The 19,561-nt window shown below is 36.9% G+C and overlaps 1 protein-coding gene across 3 annotated transcripts in view; it reads right to left on the minus strand.

Annotated features, from left to right (window-relative positions):
• The window catches only part of ABCB26 (transporter associated with antigen processing protein 1), a 490,423-nt gene extending 474,937 nt beyond the window's left edge, over window positions 1-15,486 (minus strand). The window contains exons 1-6 of one of the 3 annotated variants that reach the window (XR_016257177.1): window positions 14,813-15,484; window positions 8,791-8,918; window positions 8,535-8,577; window positions 8,219-8,263; window positions 7,821-7,943; window positions 7,617-7,720 (exon numbers count right to left, since the gene is read on the minus strand). Coding sequence is in view for 1 of the 3 variants with exons in the window: in XM_089417098.1 (XP_089273224.1) it covers window positions 7,617-7,720; window positions 7,821-7,943; window positions 8,219-8,263; window positions 8,535-8,577; window positions 8,791-8,918; window positions 14,813-15,307 (938 nt within the window). In the remaining 2 variants the exon portion in view is untranslated. Of the gene's footprint in view, window positions 1-7,616; window positions 7,721-7,820; window positions 7,944-8,218; window positions 8,264-8,534; window positions 8,578-8,790; window positions 8,919-14,812 lie in introns of all 3 variants that reach the window. The other 2 variants (XR_016257178.1, XM_089417098.1) reach the window with 2 other exon arrangements.
• Between the last annotated feature and the right edge of the window lie 4,075 nt (window positions 15,487-19,561).

Below are 19,561 nucleotides of genomic sequence, written 5' to 3' on the forward strand. Positions count from 1 at the left end.
CTACAAGGTGTACTCGTTTGTTGATTGAGTACAAACATCCTAGGTCTGTTACCAATGTTGCAGCAACCATCCCCCCCCCCAAGGATCGAAAGGCAGATCCGCGTCCCGTACAAATCCGCCTCTGATCCTTTGGTGGAACCGTGGATCGGAAAATCGGATCCGCGGATCGTCTTTTTTTTGCGGTTCCTGCAAAAATGGATTCGTGGGGCCCTGATCCGCAGCTCCTATTGCCCAATCTGCGGTTCCTATTTCCCGATCCGTGGATCCAAAAAGGATCGGGTGCGGATCTTTGGAGGTTCGGGCGTGTATCCACCGCGGATCACGAGCAGATCCAAGAGAAGGTGGACGGTTCCACAGGGCTTTTTTTGTTTTTGGAAATTTCGAACTGTTCTGTGAGGAACTACACTTTCCGAATACTCCCAAGGCGCTCCCTAATGGTAATGTTAAATTCTTAAAGTAAAAGTGACATTCTCCTTTATCTTTCATTTCCATCCTTTTACTTAAATTTTTAATATTACCATGAAATGACTCAAGATGTTTGAGAGTGGTTCCAATCTCATCGGACTTCATATGGAGAAAATAGAATTTCATATCCCGTTCAAAATTCAGCAGAGTTAACAGTTTTCAGGATCAATGGGATTGTGGTGTTTCATTGGATTATATCATTTATGAGGGCATGTGATTGGCATTTAATCAAGAGCAACAAGCCCTATATGTACCCCCCCCTAGTGTTGGTGTTATTGATTGTTGAACTCCTTTGTCATGGCCTTAACAATTATGTACCCTTCACTCAAGTCAAAATCATTGATTAGGCATGTTAAGCTTTCTTTACCATATTATAAGGCTTGGATTAAGCTGTTTGATCAAAATTAGGCAATGTTGACTAAAATCCCTATAGAATTGAAGTAGAGGCAAAGGCTAGACAAGAGAAGAGGAATCTAGATTATAGATGGTTGATGCTGGAATAATTAATCATTGATGTACAATGGCTGCCATATCTATCTTGATTTATGTAAAAATATGCATTTTTCATGTCTTCTACAACTAATTTGGTATTTTGGATGTTTTTTAAAATATAAATGCAAAAAATATATATATATATATATAGTAGACGCTTCGCTTCCTATATTTTTGGAAAATGACGCTTCCGCGTCCCCACTTCCAAAAAACATCTCCGTTTTGTCCCCGCTTCGTGCAACATTGTCTGTTACAAACTCAAAAATTCATCATTACTAGTATCACTTGAGGCTCCACTATCAATCAACCAATGATCCAAAGTATCCAGAGGAGAGGTAGTAGATAGAGCAAAAACAAAATAGAAGTTAGAACTCATCTTGTTTTTCTACAACATTACTTTCATCATACCTGCCATTTCTTATCCTTTTGGGAGGTCGACCATTTCCATCTCGAGCAGCAAGAGCATTCCTCTTTCCTTTGTTGTTAAACCTATTGTTCCTTTGATTGTCATTGCTTTTGTAATTGTTGTTGTTGTTGTTGTCATCATCCCTTGGAGTATTCTTCTTGTGAGGGCACTCTCTAGCATAGTGGTCATACCTGTTACAATTGTAGCATCTTCCTTTGCCTCTTCCTTTGAATTCATTCTTAGAGGACTAACCCTGTCTCCTTGGACCAGTATCATTCTTCTTCTTTGCATGAGCAAAAATAAGATAGAAGTTAGAACTCATGTTGTTTTTCTACAACATTACTTTCATCATACCTGGCATTTCTTATCCTTTTGGGAGGTCGACCATTTCCATCTCGAGCAGCAGGAGCATTCCTCTTTCCTTTGTTGTTATACCTATTGTTCCTTTGATTGTCATTGCTTTTGTAATTGTTGTTGTTGTTGTCATCATCCCTTGGAGTATTCTTCTTGTGAGGGCACTCTCTAACATAGTGGTCATACCTGTTACAATTGTAACATCTTCCTTTGCCTCTTCCTTTGAATTCATTCTTAGAGGATTAACCCTGTCTCCTTGTACCAGTATCATTCTTCTTCTTTGCATGAGCAGAGAAAGCAAGTAGGTTCATTTCCATTTTTGGATTCATCTCTCTCCATCATCCTTGTCTCCTTTTGAGTGCATCGAGCCAATAACTCATCGAAACCAGGTTTCCTGTCATTGTTGAGAATGGTAGTGACAAATACATCCCATGGTCTTGGAAGACCTCCAAGAGCAATGACAATGAGCTCCCTATCAGAAATAACTTCTCCAATAGATAACAAGTCATTCTTGATTTGAGTTATTCTCATGAAGGAGGATTGGATAGACTCCCTTTTATTCATCTCAATATCTTTCAACTTGTTTTTGAGAAAAATGATTTGATTTGCATTGTTCACTTTGAACATCTCAACCAGCTTATCATACATTTCTTTCGAAGTTCCCAAATCAGAAATATAGGCAATTAAATGCTTTTTGAATGGAGTCAATCAAAATTTTATTTGCTTTGACCTCACCCTTTCTATACTTCGTTCTAGCAGCAATAGGTGCATTCGAAGGAGGCTCCACCACTTTCCCTTGCACATAGTCCAATACTTCATGCTCTTCCAAAGTCAGGTCCAAAGTCATCTTCCATGCATGATAGTCAGATTTGTCATTGAGCTTGTCCTCAGTGTTGAAGTAAGATGTAGAGGCCATGGAGACTTGTCAACTATTCTTTGTCCAATAGATATCTTAGTGATTGTTTTATCTCTCTTGCTTGGGCTTGTCCTCACCTGGGCTCTGATACCATGTTAATTTTAGATAACAATGGTATGTTCTATGCTTGCAACAATTACTTCAATGTCTTTTTATTAGCCCAATGATAATTTCCACTTAATTTCCAATAGCAATCACATAAACCATTAATTCACATTGACAATAACTGTAGATAGAACATAAACAATAAAATGCAAAAGACAAGCCAAGACAAGAGAACATTAATATTTGGCTAATGCTAGGAAAAAAACCCCAAGATGGGGAAAACCCTTGATCAATTCTTATTATAAATATCAAATGTTCAACAAAGAGAGTACAATAGAACAAAGTCAAAGTCAAAATTGACTTGCCAAATCACTGTGCAATACAGCCCTGTCAAAACAGCAGTATTCTGCTTCCAGTCAACAGCAATCAAACCAACCCTAACCAAAAAGTCAACAACAGTCAAAGTCTGGTCAAACTTCTTCAAAACAGCTCGGTCAAAGGAGAGAGGAACTCGACCTCTCTTGCTAGTCAAAGTCAGCCCAAAACAGTCAACAAATCTGCAGTCAAAGTTGGTCAACATAAAAATCCACCCTGCAGTCAAAAAGGCATGTGGTCAATGCAGGTCAAAGTGCCCAGAAATTCTCAGTTTCTGTGCCAAATAAGGAGGCCTGCCCAAACAGAAAGATGCCCAAAAGATCGAACTAAAGTTCTACCCAGAAAGTCAAAGTCAACATTGGTCAATGTTGGGCAAAGTTGCAGACAACTTCAAATTTTCAGCCTCCTGAAATTCGTCTTCCTTTCTACCACACGTGTGAAAAGAACAACTGCCCTATGAGGTGTACGAACCAATCAGATGAGGATAGAGAAGAATGTGTTGTGTGATGATGATGCCAAATGAGGGTGGAGATCTCCCTTATTTATATGAATCAATGAGGATAAAAAACAGTGTTGCGAAAATCGTGATAATATCGAAAAATCGTGATAATGTCAAAAAATCGCAGTTTTTTGAAATGGTGATATTATCGCCCGATTATTACGTGAATTCTTTTCGCAAAAAACCACGAAATAGTCGTGATAACTTGAAATTATTGCGATTGTTACGAAAAAGCGTGAAATTTTGGGAAAAAAATCTTCAATTTTTTTTTGCCGATTTTTTGATGAGAAGGAGGAGGAGCAACAAAAGGAGGAGGAGGTGACACAACCTACCCAAGCTACCCCTGTCACCAGTAGAGGACGTGGTCTACCTCCTGTAGCTCCTAGTTCTTCAGCTTCTAGAGCACAGCAGAGTCCACTGCCAACTCCACCAGCATCTACATCTAGAGGGAAAGTTATTGCATTTTCTCGCAAGAGGGGTGTATGAAATCAGTGGTATTAGTTATTTGGATCATTTCATTGTATATGACATTATGACTCATGATATGAGATACATTATTATATTTTTTGTTGATATTTTGAGGCTGAGTTGAGACTCAAGAGTCGGGACTGACTATTTAGGGCATGATTCAGTGTTATGTGTGATGTAGCACTAAAAATGATATTACACATCTTATATAGTAGTTCTTTTATCATATGTATGTGTAGATGTATTTATTTTATGTTGTATATGCTTTAAATATTAAAAAAAATTGAAAAAAATGAATATTTTTGTATTTTACGATTTTTTCCGATTTTTTCCCTCGCCGATATTATCCCGATAAAGACAATTACTACAACATTGATCAAAAGTCATGTCTGTTGGACTTCATGAGCCTACATGATGATGAGGCCGACCTTGACAATTTGCACATGAGTGGGTTTCACTTCAAAAACATATTTCCCCTTGTCCAAATTTGGTGATCTTTAGGTCAATTTTGGTCCTCTTGAAAAGAGGAATTCAATGCAATAATTATTTCCATCAAATGAGCTGTCGAAAGTGGAATTTGTCCCTAGTTGCCAACTTTAACACTCTCCCTCTCTCTCTTTTCTAGCTCGCGTGTGTTCACAAATTTTCTGGGCAACCTCTGTTGCAGAAAGCCAAGTTTTTGAAGAAGCTACAGAAAACCAAGTTTCTGAAGAAGTCGCAAAAGCCACAGAAAGTCGAGTTTCTGAAGAAGCCACAAAAGCTGTCAAAAGCCGAAATTCTGAAGAAGCCACAAAAGCTGCCAAAAGTCGAGTTTCTAAAGAAGACCAAATTTTTGGGCAGATCAGTAAAGCAAATTGTTGGATCAGATTGGGAGACGTGACTTGGATGGGAAGACCAAGTTTGACCATAGGTCTAGGTGTGTCTCTTGTTGAAGAATTTCTGTATTGAAAAGGGTTGCTAGGTTTTTCCCCTTTGTGGGTTTTCCCAAGGTAAATCTTGTCTCTCTTTTGTGCATTGAGATCTCTACTATTCCACTGTTCTTTATGGTTGAATTTCTGAGATATAATTGTTGAATGATATACTGGAATAAGTTAAAAAAAGATCTACATCAAAAGTAATTATCATAATTTCAGAAATATTGTGCTAACCCTAATTGCACTAAAAAAATCAACACAATTCAACAGCATTATAATTTACCAGCCATCATCTTGACCTATTACTGGTGACAGCATGTCTAGTCAGTCCAGAGAGACTCACTTTATCATATTTTATAGCAGAGATATCATCAATTTTTTATTCCACAGAGAATTATCGTTCAGACAGGCAGCAGTATGCTTTTTGGCAGATAAGATTATTTTGTTAATGACCAGTAAATGACCACTCCATGATGATCCTCCGTTGAATTTTTCCAAACACGAGATTTTCTAATAGGTAGATCTGGACAACAAGGAATGCTGGTAGAAATGATGCCCTAAGGAACAGTGGCAAGACCATTGGAAAAATTGAACAGCCAGGAATGCAGATCAAAAAGCTAAACCATAGGGCAATAAAAAATGAGGCAAGAAGGACGGACTTGTGGAAATATTGAACAGGTGGGAATGCTAGTCCAAGAGCTAGATCATAAGGCAATAAAAAATGAGGCAAGCAGGATGGACATAGTCCATTATGCAACGATGAAGACATTGAACACACCTTTATTTTAATTATTTATTTAAATATGTTTTTTGTTTTCTTTATAAAAGTAAAATATGTAACAAAGGGAGTTGTGAAGGCATAGACACAGCCGAAAAACTGGAGTGCAGCAAACAAAGACAGTTTAGTGTGTGAACAATGAGAAAAAGTGAGGCAATGTCACAGAAAAATCGGCAATGAAAGACCATTGAGATCATGGGGCAAGGTCAAATGGACAGAAATATTGTCAATGGGATCTGAATGTTCAGGCTTAGAAAGGGGCCTTGATATAACTCATAGTGAACCTTACGGTTGCTACGAGTCCATTTAAACAGCTTAGATACAAGTCATAACCTTTTTATCCATAAAAGAAAAATATCTCTTGAAAATATATATATATAATGAGCTATGAATGAATGATTCACACAATATATTGAAAATTTGAAGGGGGTGGTTGTAATATATACAACAACAGGTGCCATTACACTAGTCACAACCTATAGTCTTATCCCTAAGATATTAACAATAATTATTGCTATTAGTTAGTTAATTATTCTTCATCTGATTCATAGGACAAACACATCCTTGAGAATAAGAACTTTGGCAGGATGCAAACATTCACAAACTTGGGTGAAAATGGCTCTAGCAGTTTGTTGAGTCTGAGAAATAACTTGAGGGTCATGGTTCAGTCTTCTGGGTAATGGGTGCAACCGTGCAGGTGAAAGGAAGTCAGCCCTACAGTTTCAACCTCTAACAGAAGCTCTTCTCAGCTCATTTTCTGATGTGTTTCAGGAGCAAGATATCTGTTGTTCCTTTCTGTAAATGGTGGTCAGCTATACAGACTCTGTTCTTTGGCGGAAACTCTATTGTGAGGTCATTCAGCGGCAGCTTAGTTTGTTCCTTGATCTCCCAGTGCTCCACTCAAGCTTTCAGTTTGCAGACTTGGTTCTGATGAGGGCGGCAGGAACTGTGGCTACTCTGCTCAGCAGTGGCCCTACTCTGATTACTCTGCTTGGATTGCAGCGACGGGACACATGGCATTTCCTCCATGCTTTGTTCAATGGCAGGTATTCATGCCAGTGACATTTTGAGGAAGGATGACAATGGGCTCCAAGGCATCTGCAATAAATCCTAGCACGAGGCAGGGTGTCCTAGGGTTTCAGTTCACATCTGCAACCCTAATGTCTGGCTAGTTTGGGGCTAGGGCTTCTCTTCCTGAAGTCAGTTTCTTGGCAAAGTATCGACTCAAGGTGTGCAATTATGGCAGCACTCATTTGCTGCAGAGCTGTACGGACTCTGCATCATCAGTGTAGTTCAAACGTGTGGGTTGTGAGGCGTTTTTTGCATAGTTTTCTTTTCAAGTGAGAAGTACTATTCCTATTAATAGTCATCACTAGTTTACCTTGTTGGTATCATCATTTATTAAAACTGTCATCATGGACAGTTAATCTGTATATGCTATAATATATGATGTTTCAGGCTGTGAAGCTGTACATAAGTACACCTTTTGGAAATGATATGAGTAGAATATTTTCACTTGCTAAGAAAATAAAAAATTAAAATTAAAAAACATTCTGGCAGATAAGAGATAAATTTAGACAGAAAATGTTCAAGTAGAATAATTACCACATGAAAAACTTCTACAGAATGTACGCAATTACATTATAATTTTAAAATTGATATGTAAGACTAATATTGTGAGTGAAAATTGATAGAAATGGAAAACAGGCATCTTCCAAAAAGAATCAGTTAGCCAAAGATAGATGATTTCCCTGTTTGTCATTCATCAACACCCCCTTTCCTGAAGAATGGATTTTGGCAATCAGAAATTGACCTCTCAAAATTGTCATTATTATTATAAATCCCTCATACAAAACAACTGTGAACTCAAAGAAATTAAATAATATTTGAATTCAAAGACTTACCGGCTATATAACAACATGATTGTCGACATCAAAGAGCATAATAGTACTGTAGTTAGAGCAAGTCGCCATGACAGCATCACCAAATATAACAATGCACCTGTTCCCTAGAATTGTAATCATGAAATTTCACTGAACTCTGATTATAAAAAGCACCTCTGATACCACTTACGAAGACAAACAACTACCACCATAGATAAATCTCACCTGAAGTCCATTACGGAAGATCATATTAAAATCGTTCCCAATAACACCAGAAACCTGCTGGCAATCTGATCCTAACCTGCTGGTCAATACACCAACTGTCTCTATGTCGAAAAATGCAATATCCTGCACAACAAGGCAAAGAAAAATGTTGCAAAAGATTCAACCATATATATTCCTACTCTGAACTAAACTAACAAAAAGCAACAAATGACCAAAAAATAGCTATCCACAAACCAAAGAAGTGAAATTTATAATATCCTTCAGGAGACAAGCAAAATTCAGACCACATAAGCATGTCAAATTTAATTTCAAACTCAGACATTTTAAATATCAAGAATAGAGGTGCCAGGCTGTGAACTACTTGAAATTTTAGAAAAATAAACAAAACCATATAAAACCTGACTAAGAATAGTTGAAAACAATTTTTCCCGCATACGCCGCACCTGAAAGGATATATGCAACAATCATTCAATAAAATGTTATGTAGTATATATATGGGACATTCCACTTGCAGTAAGACTTTCAATAACTAATCTAAAAAAGGTTGTTTTCAGACAGCACAGAAACATCTACCCAAAACTACATTACAGTGAATGTTCTTTTATTATAAGGAAAGAAAAACTCAACACCTCCATGACATATATACAACATTTGGTTAGAAGAACAGTAGCTTTAACTGTAACAATGATCAAGTAAACACTAATACCAGCTCACCAGAATTTGATTGACAATGCCAAAACAGCAACTGCGTATGCCACTGGTGCACATATGAAAACCAAGCTATCAACATTCCAACAAAGTTTCCATGTAGAATGATGAACCCAATGCATGTAAGCAAAACAAACACATCAAACTTCCAACTAAGTTTCCAGTGTAGAATGATGAATCCAAATGCATGTTGCAACATAAACAGTACAGTTTTGATTTCAAAAGCTATTCTACATATCTTTGAGATTTGAATCAGGACAACCTGAATATTCCAAATGAGCAACACATCAAAACCAAGAGCTTTGCATTTCTGTAGAAATGCACTTTTGATTGACTTTGTGCGGAGAATACAGTTGCTGCAACAAAATGAGGTATCGAAATTTCTGAAATCTGCACAATAACAAATTATCAGCATGAGGGTCTCAAAATTATAGGATAGAGGAACATGTGCCTTTTTCCTACTTTTTGTTGACTTGACAACTTGGATTAATAGACAGATATACTAAAAATGAAAATCTCGCTATAGTGAAACATATGCTCTATCTATGCCATTCTTTTACCATCAGAAAACTAGGACAGGGCTTATCTAGTGTAACAATACTTGTGCACAAGCTCTAATGTAGGTCTCTCGGGGAGATGTCAAGACTCAAAACAATCTCTGTGCCTGATTTAACAGAATACTAAATAGTCTAATCAAAAATCAACCATCTGCTTCAAATGTTTCTGTTATAACCTATAGGTGACTGCTACAGCTTCTGTCAGTGACTTCAAAGGCTGCTTTGTGAAGCATCTGAGAACTCATGCCTAGTATATCAATGAAAGGTGCATGGTTGTGTCTTGTGACAGAGCTTCCTACCAACAATAGTAGGAGGTAGCAGAATTGGGAAACATAGTAATTCTCTACAAAAAGCCTGGATGAGCACAAGGGAAACCTGTGTTTCAGCTAAGAAATATTAAAAAACTTTTTGTCCACCTTCATGACAAAACGAAAGAATCCACCCAAAGAAGGCAAGTTCTAGAAGCATGTGCAGGTGGACAACTACATGCCCCCCAAGACTCAAGTCACCTTTTAAAACTCAAAAATTCGTAATGAGCATTTCTTTTTTTGGAAAATGCATCTTATATTTCATTGCTGAGCCAAAATGAATACATCAAGAATCATACATTATTGAGCCAAACTGTCGTTGTACAGAGCAAGCAGAGCCAGCTTATCTGCTTGGCTCCAATCTCAAGCAACTCTACATTTTTTCTGGAAATGCCAATTCTGGCTGAAATCTATGCCATCAACTTTCAATTTGAAAGCTGTGATCTCACCCAGATCAAAGAGTGTAACATTCACATTAAAAGTTCCATGACATCAAGAAAGTTGAATACACACTTTTTGTACATCAAGAAGACTCGGGAGGTCAGAGAGAGATCAGTTGAGCAAATTCAGAGCATAGAAGAGGAATTGAGGTTGAGAAGCAGGCAAAAGTACAGCCTGTAGAGTCGTATGGATAGGGTTGAACAGTGTTGTACAGAAGTTCAGGCAATGCTGCAACCAGATTCTTAGTTGTCCACCAGGCAGATTTATCTCAGTAAGTGCAGATCTGATTATTTGTGTATACCATCTAGCTGTTTGACAGCTTGTGGAGGTTTCCTTGTACGTTTGGAATGTTTAAATGAAGAGATGATTTGAAGGAAAAATTATCTGTGTATTAAGTTTATGCTTTCGGTGTTCATTTTCCAATCATGTGTGTGATTGTTGCATGTTCACAAATATTTATTCCTATGATTAAATAAGTCCAGATCTAATTTAATTTTATTTAATTAAGAGAAACATAGGACAGCAGTCCCCTAGGGCTTGAGAATTTACAGAGATGAGCATTTGTGGATAACTCTCCTCTTCCAATGCCCACAGATTGATATGATGACTTTGAAGACAAATTAGGTCTGTCACTGACGCCTAGGAAAAACGTTTCTGTCAGGCAGAAAAAGAAAAGTAGCATGGTGCTCTCCCCATTGCAGTTGGGTAAGAAAGTTAAATACAACAAATCCGTTGAGATGTTGTTTCTAAAAAAACCCAGCATGACCATAATTAATACAAAGTCAAGAAGATCGAACTTGTTGGAGGGATAAAGAAATGAGGACACTGTGGAAGAATCTATAGCCATTGGTTCTCCTCCTCCGTTAGCTAGGAAAAAAATTGGAAAGATAATCCTATGTTTCTTGACTTGGGCGGTGAGAACACCCAAGATGGGCAACATAAAGTGAATGGGAACAGTAGAGAATTTTGGTCTCACGAATGTTGAATATGATGAATCCCTTAATCTTCTCAATCTCACTCCATGCATTTGAAGTAGGCATTTCAAAACCAAAGGTTGGTGCAATTTACATCAAGAATGAATGGATATAACACTCTTCCAAATCTTCAGCAAAACCAAACAATTCCAATCAGCATCCCACAAATGGTTCAAAATTTTGTAAAATCTCATGCATTTTCTCTAAAATGTGTTTCCCACCAATCTAGTAGTGTACAATGCTGCTTTTGCATGTATAATGAAGCACCATTAACATATGCAAATTCCAATTCAGATTCAGTGGGATTCACAGAAACATATATATATATATATATATATATATATATGAAAAATCCAATGCAAGAATAAATAAATAACAGAAGTATATATCACACTACTATGAAAAAAGAAACATACTAATGGTTCAAAATTTTGTAAAATCTCATGCATTTTCTCTAAAATGATAAGGCCTATAATATAGTCCCTAACATAATTTATTGCAATTTGTGTCAATTGGGTCTAGCTTGAGCAGCTGAGAGAAGTGTTATCCTCCCTAGTCCTTACCCAGGTTCAATTCTCACAAGTGACATGTTGATCCCTTAATGAGCATATTGTTATCAAAAACTTCAAGCTTCTACAAAATCCAGTTTACCTTGGTACCATCCCTGGAATGAAGGGAAGTGCACAGTGGGTTTCCCTAGGAAATGCATTGTGCAGAAAAAAGTTATTGCAATTTGTATTTGCAAATGCCTGTGACAGTTTATATTTGCAGTTTCAAAGGAGCAATGTGAATTTTTAGCTGGAATGATATTTTTTCGATGTGCTAGATTTTGTTAGGGTTCAAGAGAAATAAATATAACAATCAAGAGATACACATTCAAACCATGTACACCATGATTATCTGGAAAACCTCAATTGGGGAAAAACCAACCAACAATAGATCTATTATTGTCCTTGGCTAAAACACAGCCAAGCCGGCCAACAACCTGAGCTTTCACCGCTCAACCATGGCTACCTACAATGGAGAATACACAAGCCTTTTAAGGGCTTCAACTACATGTAATACCATGGGCTCAATACCATGAGTCACCAATACTAGGTGCCCAAAACCACAACTGTTAACCATAACTGTTGACATAACCTCAACTCCACCATAGGGTCAAGTTTATCTAACAATCCCCCCTTTAAACTTGACTTTGGGTTTTCCTTGGCCAAATCTAGCCAAATCTGCCAAGTGAGCCAGCCACCACTCACCTCCAGGCCCTACCCAGTCAATGTTAGGGTATTTGATAATCTCACAAGCTGTCCTAGTTCAACATGCTTCATCATACCACCACATGCATCCCCATATCACCCAAGCAGACATTCAGACTTTACCAGTGATTTACTGGGGTACGCATGCCTTACCAGGTCTTACAGTCGTATACCCATTTACATGAAAATTTCCATTTTATTTTTATTTTGTTGCTATCTTGACCCACACACAACTTGAACTGCTGCAAGTTTAACCATGCATTTCACCCTGTAAGACTCCTATCCCACTATTTAACCCTTCTCTTGTAACTGAATTTTTATTTAAAATTTCTGTTACTATTTCAGAATAGAAATTTTTCTTTAACCATAAAAGCCCTTCAACAAATTTCTCTAAAAAAAAAAGAATTACCCGACTTTCTTGATTTTTTTAATTTCCAAAAAATATTCCCAGGGCTTGCATTTTCTTCTTGCTCCTCATCGAACGAGGCCTTGGCAAAGCCTTCAGACTTCATTTTCTTCTTTCTCCTCATCGAACCATCACTCAACGGGCATCGAACGAGGCCTTGGCAAAGCCTTCAGACTTCATTTTCTTCTTTCTCCTCATCGAACCATCACTCAACGGACATCGCTGGTTTGTGCAACGAGCTATTGCTTCAACCAGCGCCACCACTTCGTGGATGGGAACATTTCGAACAACTATCCAAGGCCCTTGCCAACCAGAGCTTTGATACCACTTGTTAGGGTTCAAGAGAAATAAATATAACAATCAAGAAATACACATTCAAACCATGTACACCATGATTATCTGGAAAACCCCAATTGGGGAAAAACCAACCAACAATAGATCTATTATTGTCCTTGGCTAAAACACAGCCAAGCCAGCCAACAACCTGAGCTTTCACCGCTCAACCATGGCTACCTACAATGGAGAATACACAAGCCTTTTAAGGGCTTCAACTACATGTAATACCATGGGCTCAATACCATGAGTCACCAATACTAAGTACCCAAAACCACAACTGTTAACCATAACTGTTGACATAACCTCAACTCCACCATAGGGTCAAGTTTATCTAACAGATTTCTCTATGAATTGAATCCAAATTTTGGGGAATATGGCCAAATTGAATTCCTCTCCCAAATTCCATATGGAAAGAGGCCTGATTCAACCGAATTCTAATAAATCATAATATGCAATGAAGATCCTTCTCATTTGATCTTTCAAAAGTAGATGTTGCGAAGTGTGATCATGAAAAGATGTGCCAACATGAATTGATTTGTTGGTTTTGAGGTGGATACCCAGATGTAGAGATATTCAAAGCTGGATTAAATAATTTTGGGAACACTGGAGCTAGAAAATTGATTCTATTGACAACACACAGGGGAAAGGCTAACTTCAAAATACTCTGTTGAATATAGGTAACAGTTTTTATCTGGTTCTAAGTCATTGTAAAGGGCCAGGGACTGCTAAGCAAGCCAAAGTTTTGAGAGTTTCAAATCAAAATATGTCAAACAGTATTTGAGATATCAAGCAGCGTGCAAACTCCTTTACTCGTAATGACCTTACCTATTTTATGAAGTCAAAGAGAGGATCCAATAATGACTGTGAGGCCCTGTCATGCTGATCGACACGTAACTTTGAACATACAGTATTAACAAATATCTTGCCTTTTACCTACCACCAAAAGAATTGAAACATTGTACTGCTTGGAAAACATTATTCAAAGCAAAACAGGCAGATTCCCGCAGCCTTGCACGCTTTCAAAATGAAGAACAGGGGCAGCACATCTCAACCTGACCTCGGCTTTTAAAATTTAAACTTTATTAACCAGGTCATGTTGCCTAGTTCCAATTTCCTATTATCATTAACCATATTTTTTAACCAAAAAGATATGGTTCCATTTTAATTAATAATATAATAATATAACACCAAATTGATGTACAACATCCCTATATTTGCCGGACAAGAAACCCCCTCTGAGGGGTAATTTGACGGCTCAGTCCATCAGTCTATTAAGGTGTACATCCCCTGGCCCCTCATATATTTGAACACGTACATCCCCTGGCCCCTCATATATTTGAACACGTGACCTCCGGGAAGGGAACACATCTTCTTAATCAACGGCATTTAAAAATAAGGTGCTGTCAACCACGTGTTGGTGCAAGCTGAGAATTGTTATAGCCCTCACCAAGCTGAAGTCTATCCAGTGACATGTTTTCCTTGTGCTTGTTGATCGGCAACATCTAGGAAAAATTAAAAATTAAAAAAGCCGACGCAAACTGTCTAACCAAATGCCGCTAAATCCAAAACAAAATTCCCTAGTTCAAGAGTGGAGCGTTAACAATGGTTACCATAGATTATGTCTGGTGGTGTCACACTCTCGTGTGCTTGGGGTCTACATATAAACTGAGGCATCGCATGAAGCTTACGAATTTAGCTGCCAAAAGAATCCTCTTAGGGTTGTTGTGAGCTTCGAACTGCGGTCTGTTATAAGGTCTGTTCCTGAGATATTTTATCGAAATTCGCAAGATCTGTATGCTTCCGAGTGTACTCCACTTGCATGATATATATGCATTTTATCGAAATTCAGAATATTTAAGTATGCATTTTCATGTATGGCATAATTTACTCCAAAAGAATCCATTTACAATCGAGCTACAGTTGAAATGAATTAAACAAGGAATCTTGTGATTATTAAAACCACAAACATGCGAAATCGCGGCTGAGTGGACGTGAATTTAAAAACTCACAGCTGCCATCAGTAGAGTAGAAAATGCAGCAAATAATACGATCTTATCGGAAGCTATAAGCGTCCATATTCGCCGCAGTGCAGTTATCAAAGTGACGCCCCGGCTGTCATCTTCAACAGCGTCTCCTACTTTCCACCAGCTTCCACCTGGTAAAAATGACAGAACCACAGCGAATTCCCTGCTCAATTGCTGGAAAAACCCGCTCGTAAAGTCTTCTTGAAGAGCTCCATTGCTTCCGTCGGCTTCGAGCGCTGCGATTTCGCCGTTGATTCCCGCTCCGGCATTAGCCCGGGCAACCGCGAATTTAGGGTTATTAGACAAAATTGGCTTTCTGCGAAAGGAGCAGCTGGAATGCTCGAGTAAATTGCTTCGCAATGGAAACCTTGTGTTGGGAGATATTAGTAACGAAAGATGAACGGAGCGGCGTTGGCTTCTATAGCAGAGCTTCAATGTTAAAGGTCGCCATGAAAACAATCCTGCATGAATTGTTTCCATGGAGATGGATTACCTGAGACGTCTCAGTGGGTTTTTCAGGGTAATAGGCGAAGGGTATAGATGTGTGTGGGGCGATTCGGTGATTCACAGTGACTTTTGATTTCGTATTAGACCGGGAAAAGTTTTTCAGTTTATATGTACCATATGTGGACGCCCAGGCCGGCCTCAAATAATTGAATGTGTGACAGGGGAAAATGGACAATTGCTAAATGTCCTAACGAGATATTTTCATCCAATAGTGCAACGTCGATTCTGGGCGGATTTAGATGCTTTTTGTGTGTGGGAGGTTGTCCCTGTTTTATTTAACATAGCCTGTAGGTTAAATTATCCATTATCCTAATGGAAGAAAACGTGCTTTTTTATAATCTATCTATTTTGCTTCAAATAAAGTTCTATTTCATCCATAAAGATAACAACATATCAAACTAGTTCAGTTTACTAAGTATTTATGAGAGTTCAGTTTCCCCAAACTATATTAGAGAACCGAGAAGCATGTGGATTTATCCAAATTCAATTTTTCAAAAATTAAATAAATGCGTGGATGAAATTAAATTTAAAAATAAGTGGTTAAAGTTACATTTGCAAACAAGTGTTATATAGTAGCGAGTTTTGCTGCTTAATTTAAATATAGTTAAATAGATTAAAAATATTGAATTCAAGTTAGTGTTAAAGTTTAGAATTCAATCAATTTAGATTTTACTGATTGGTAAAATTTTGATCTATACAATTAAAGAGCAAGTTGTACCTGATTTCAATGTGAGTTCAAACATAGCTTTAAAAAACTATAATTTGTTCGCCCTAGCAAGAAGATTTTGTTTTGGTGTATGTGGGCAACTTTTGCATACTTATTTCCGCACCTTGGGATTGTTTTTCCAACCCTTGAGCCAAGAAATGGAGACATGGCAAGCTGAGGTCAATTGGGGATCAGGGTTCCAACTTCCATTATTACGTTTACGATACCTCCAATGCTTCATGGACTAAAAAAAACTTTCCCAGTTTTCCATATGGTAACATATCATTGTTAAAGAAGCATAGATAACATCATAGAACAAAAAAAATACTATTTAAAAATTAGTTGACTTGAAAGAATTCCATTATATAAAATTTGCATTCTCTAACTCAAATATGCATTAGGTTATCCCAAAACCAAATAAAGACAATCTAACTCTTGATTTATTCTTCTATGCCATCATTACCCATTACACTCTTATGGGAGAGGAAGTAAATAATTAATGTTATGAATTCAAAAAAATATCTAATTTTCATGTATTAAAGTTAGTGCAGCTTCAAATTTAAAAAATCTAATAGTTTAAATGGATTAATTCTTTTAAATAAAATAAGAGAAAAATAACACTTTACAAATTTACATAAAATTAAAAACAGAAAACCTACACACTTATCATAATTAAAAAGAAAAGTCCACTCATACTAACAAAATAAAGTGAACGCTCTTTTTTCTTGCATATTGGTGGTGCCTAAAAGGATCGAATTTTCTAATAAAGTGAACGCTCTTTTTTCTTGCATATTGGTGGTGCCTAAAAGGATCGAATTTTCTAATAAAGTGAACGCTCTTTTTTCTTGCATATTGGTGGTGCCTAAAAGGATCGAATTTTCTTCCCGTGATGATCGCATGTACTTCTCAGTTGGCACGCACGCTAGAAAAGTACCCAATTTCATTGACTTTGACGACACCAAAGATTTAGATGGCGATAGTGGCACAAAACTAACAGCCACAAAACTATAGCCCATACGTGGTACAGGTTCTCACTGGTACAGTCCGTCTCCCGAGGAGGAAGAATACATTTTAATAATGAAATCAAATGAAAATAATGTAATATATGACCTCTCATTTCTTGTCATTTACAGTTTCCGACTCGTAAAGTCTAGGCGAGTCCTATTTCAAATCCTATTGAAACATAAATGCAGTCTGACATGCTAGGAGTATAGCAGTTTCTTTGCATTTATATTTCCTTTAAAGTTGACTTTGGTATTTTAGCAGCAAAGAAACTGCTATTTCCCTTGCATGTTAGAAGCATTTATGTTTCAATGGGGTCTGAAATAGGAACTGCCGTAAAGTCTATGGCAAGAGGAAGAGTACACTTTAACAATGATTACACAATAAGAGGAAAAAGTTTGCATCCAATGAAATGCCAGATAAATACAATAAAATATTTAAAAATAATAATTTGAATTGCTTTTATAATGTTTACTTTAGAGATGGAAAAGATTAATTTTTAGTCCACTCTACAACTAATTAGAAGTCAAAGGCATATCAAATGTGTTATACTGCCGGAGACAGGATAATAAGAGTGAATAATTAAGCCTATGTGAAGTTGAGTTTTTTTTAATATTTTTTATTATAAACTCAGTTTTTTTTAATATAAATAATAGTTGAGGTTAAGTATAAGTGTTTTCTAGAAAAATAGATGAATAATTAAGATTAGTTTTGGTTGGTTTTTTAATAGTTTTTCCACTCTATTAACTTTCATTGATATTTTCTTCTACCCTTTTTAAACTTGAGTGGGCCTAATGGTTAAAAGCATGTGTTTCCTCCTAAGAGGTCATTGGTTCAAAACCAGAGGGGGGTAAAATATGTATGCCTTCGTAGACTTATCAGTCAAATCCCTACGCTGAAGTGGGTCCCTTGTCCCACAAAAAAGGGGGTCTCATACGCAAATTTGGTTAAAATTGGATAATAATAATAATTTTCTTTAGTATGTCCACTCACCCCACTCTCATAATGGGTGGAGATGTTAGAAAAAACTCATTATAAGTGTAGGTGTGGGGGGGGATATTATAGAAAACTTATGGTGAGGGGACATATTAGGGACAACTTATAATGAGAGTGAGGATGGGGTGTAGGGAGATATTAAGGAAACTCGTGGTGAGGGAGATATTAAGAACAACTTATTATGAAGTTGGGGGATATAAAGGAAAACTCACCCCAGCTAGCTTATTAGATTTCTCTTAATGATGAGGTGGAGGAAAATATTAGGCAAAACTAATAAGCTCCCCCAACCGCCACTAGTTGGTGGAGATATTGGGGACAACTAATTATGAGGGTGGGGGTGCATGAAGATTTTAGGGAAAACTAATCTATAAGAGTGGTGGTGAGGGGAGATATTATAGAAAACTCACCTCACCCAACTTATTAGTTTTCCCTAATATCTTCCTCGGGAAAAGTTATTATGAGTATGAAGGGGTTGATTTTCCCTAATATCTCGTTCCACCCTCACCTTCACTAACTTATTAATTTTCCCTAATGCCACCCCCTAAAAAAAAAAAATCTCCCCATACCTTCACTCTCACCCTTATAATAAGTTTTCTCTAATATGTTTCTTACACCCTCATTGATTATTATTTTTAACAATTCTAATGATATAAAGTTTATGGTATATTAGGATATATATTATTCTTTGGATAACTCTAATAATATAAAAAAAAAAGTCATATTTAGTTAAACAACTCTAATAGTGTTGTTTTTTAAAGTTGTCAAATTAATTTGGCTCAATTGGTTGGGAAAAATGTTATTGTCGTCCCACCTAAGTTTAATTCTCGCATGTAACATGTTGAGTTTATAATGAGTGTTTCTTGTAATAGCTTTGAGCTTTATTATTTAAGAAATCCCTCGAGGATTATTGTGTTTTTGATTGGTAAATTTACTATCTTGTTAATGTTATCTTAATTTTGTTCTTGTTATTTGAATGTACAAATCATGTCATATGAACAATTTTGGCACTGTACCACATGAAAAAGTTAAGATCATTGTGTTCTATTTATTTGGCATTTTTATGCATGTAGTGAACTTGGATGAAAAAATTGAAAAGAGAATGTTGTATGAAATCATGGTTCAAACAAGGCCCTTGTGAGCTTATGCATCCCATAAATTAGAAAATTTGGGCAAGATAAGAACCATAGACTCACAATGTGTTTTACATACAACCAAACTGTTTTGAGGACTAGTTAATCTTTATGACAAAATGGTAGGATTTAAGGTGACAAACAAACAACCTAAGAATGAGCTTGGATTAATATCTATGAAACCATACTCGGATGATGTCGACGCCCTTAAAAACAACAAGTTATCAAGGGTTCTATGTGATATGCACAATAATGTATCTCACAACCTCATAACTGTAACTACAAATGCTAAAGTTATTGAGTTTCTTTTGATGTTTTGACTATCTTGAGCTTTTTGTTTGGCTGTTATCTAATGTTGTAGTCTATCTGTTAGACATCTTGGAGGTTTTTCTA

The sequence above is a fragment of the Pinus tabuliformis genome, chromosome 3_2 (assembly GCF_031772625.1).
Source record: "Pinus tabuliformis cultivar Carrire ecotype Pingquan chromosome 3_2, CPIR1, whole genome shotgun sequence".
NCBI lineage: Eukaryota > Viridiplantae > Streptophyta > Pinopsida > Pinales > Pinaceae > Pinus > Pinus tabuliformis.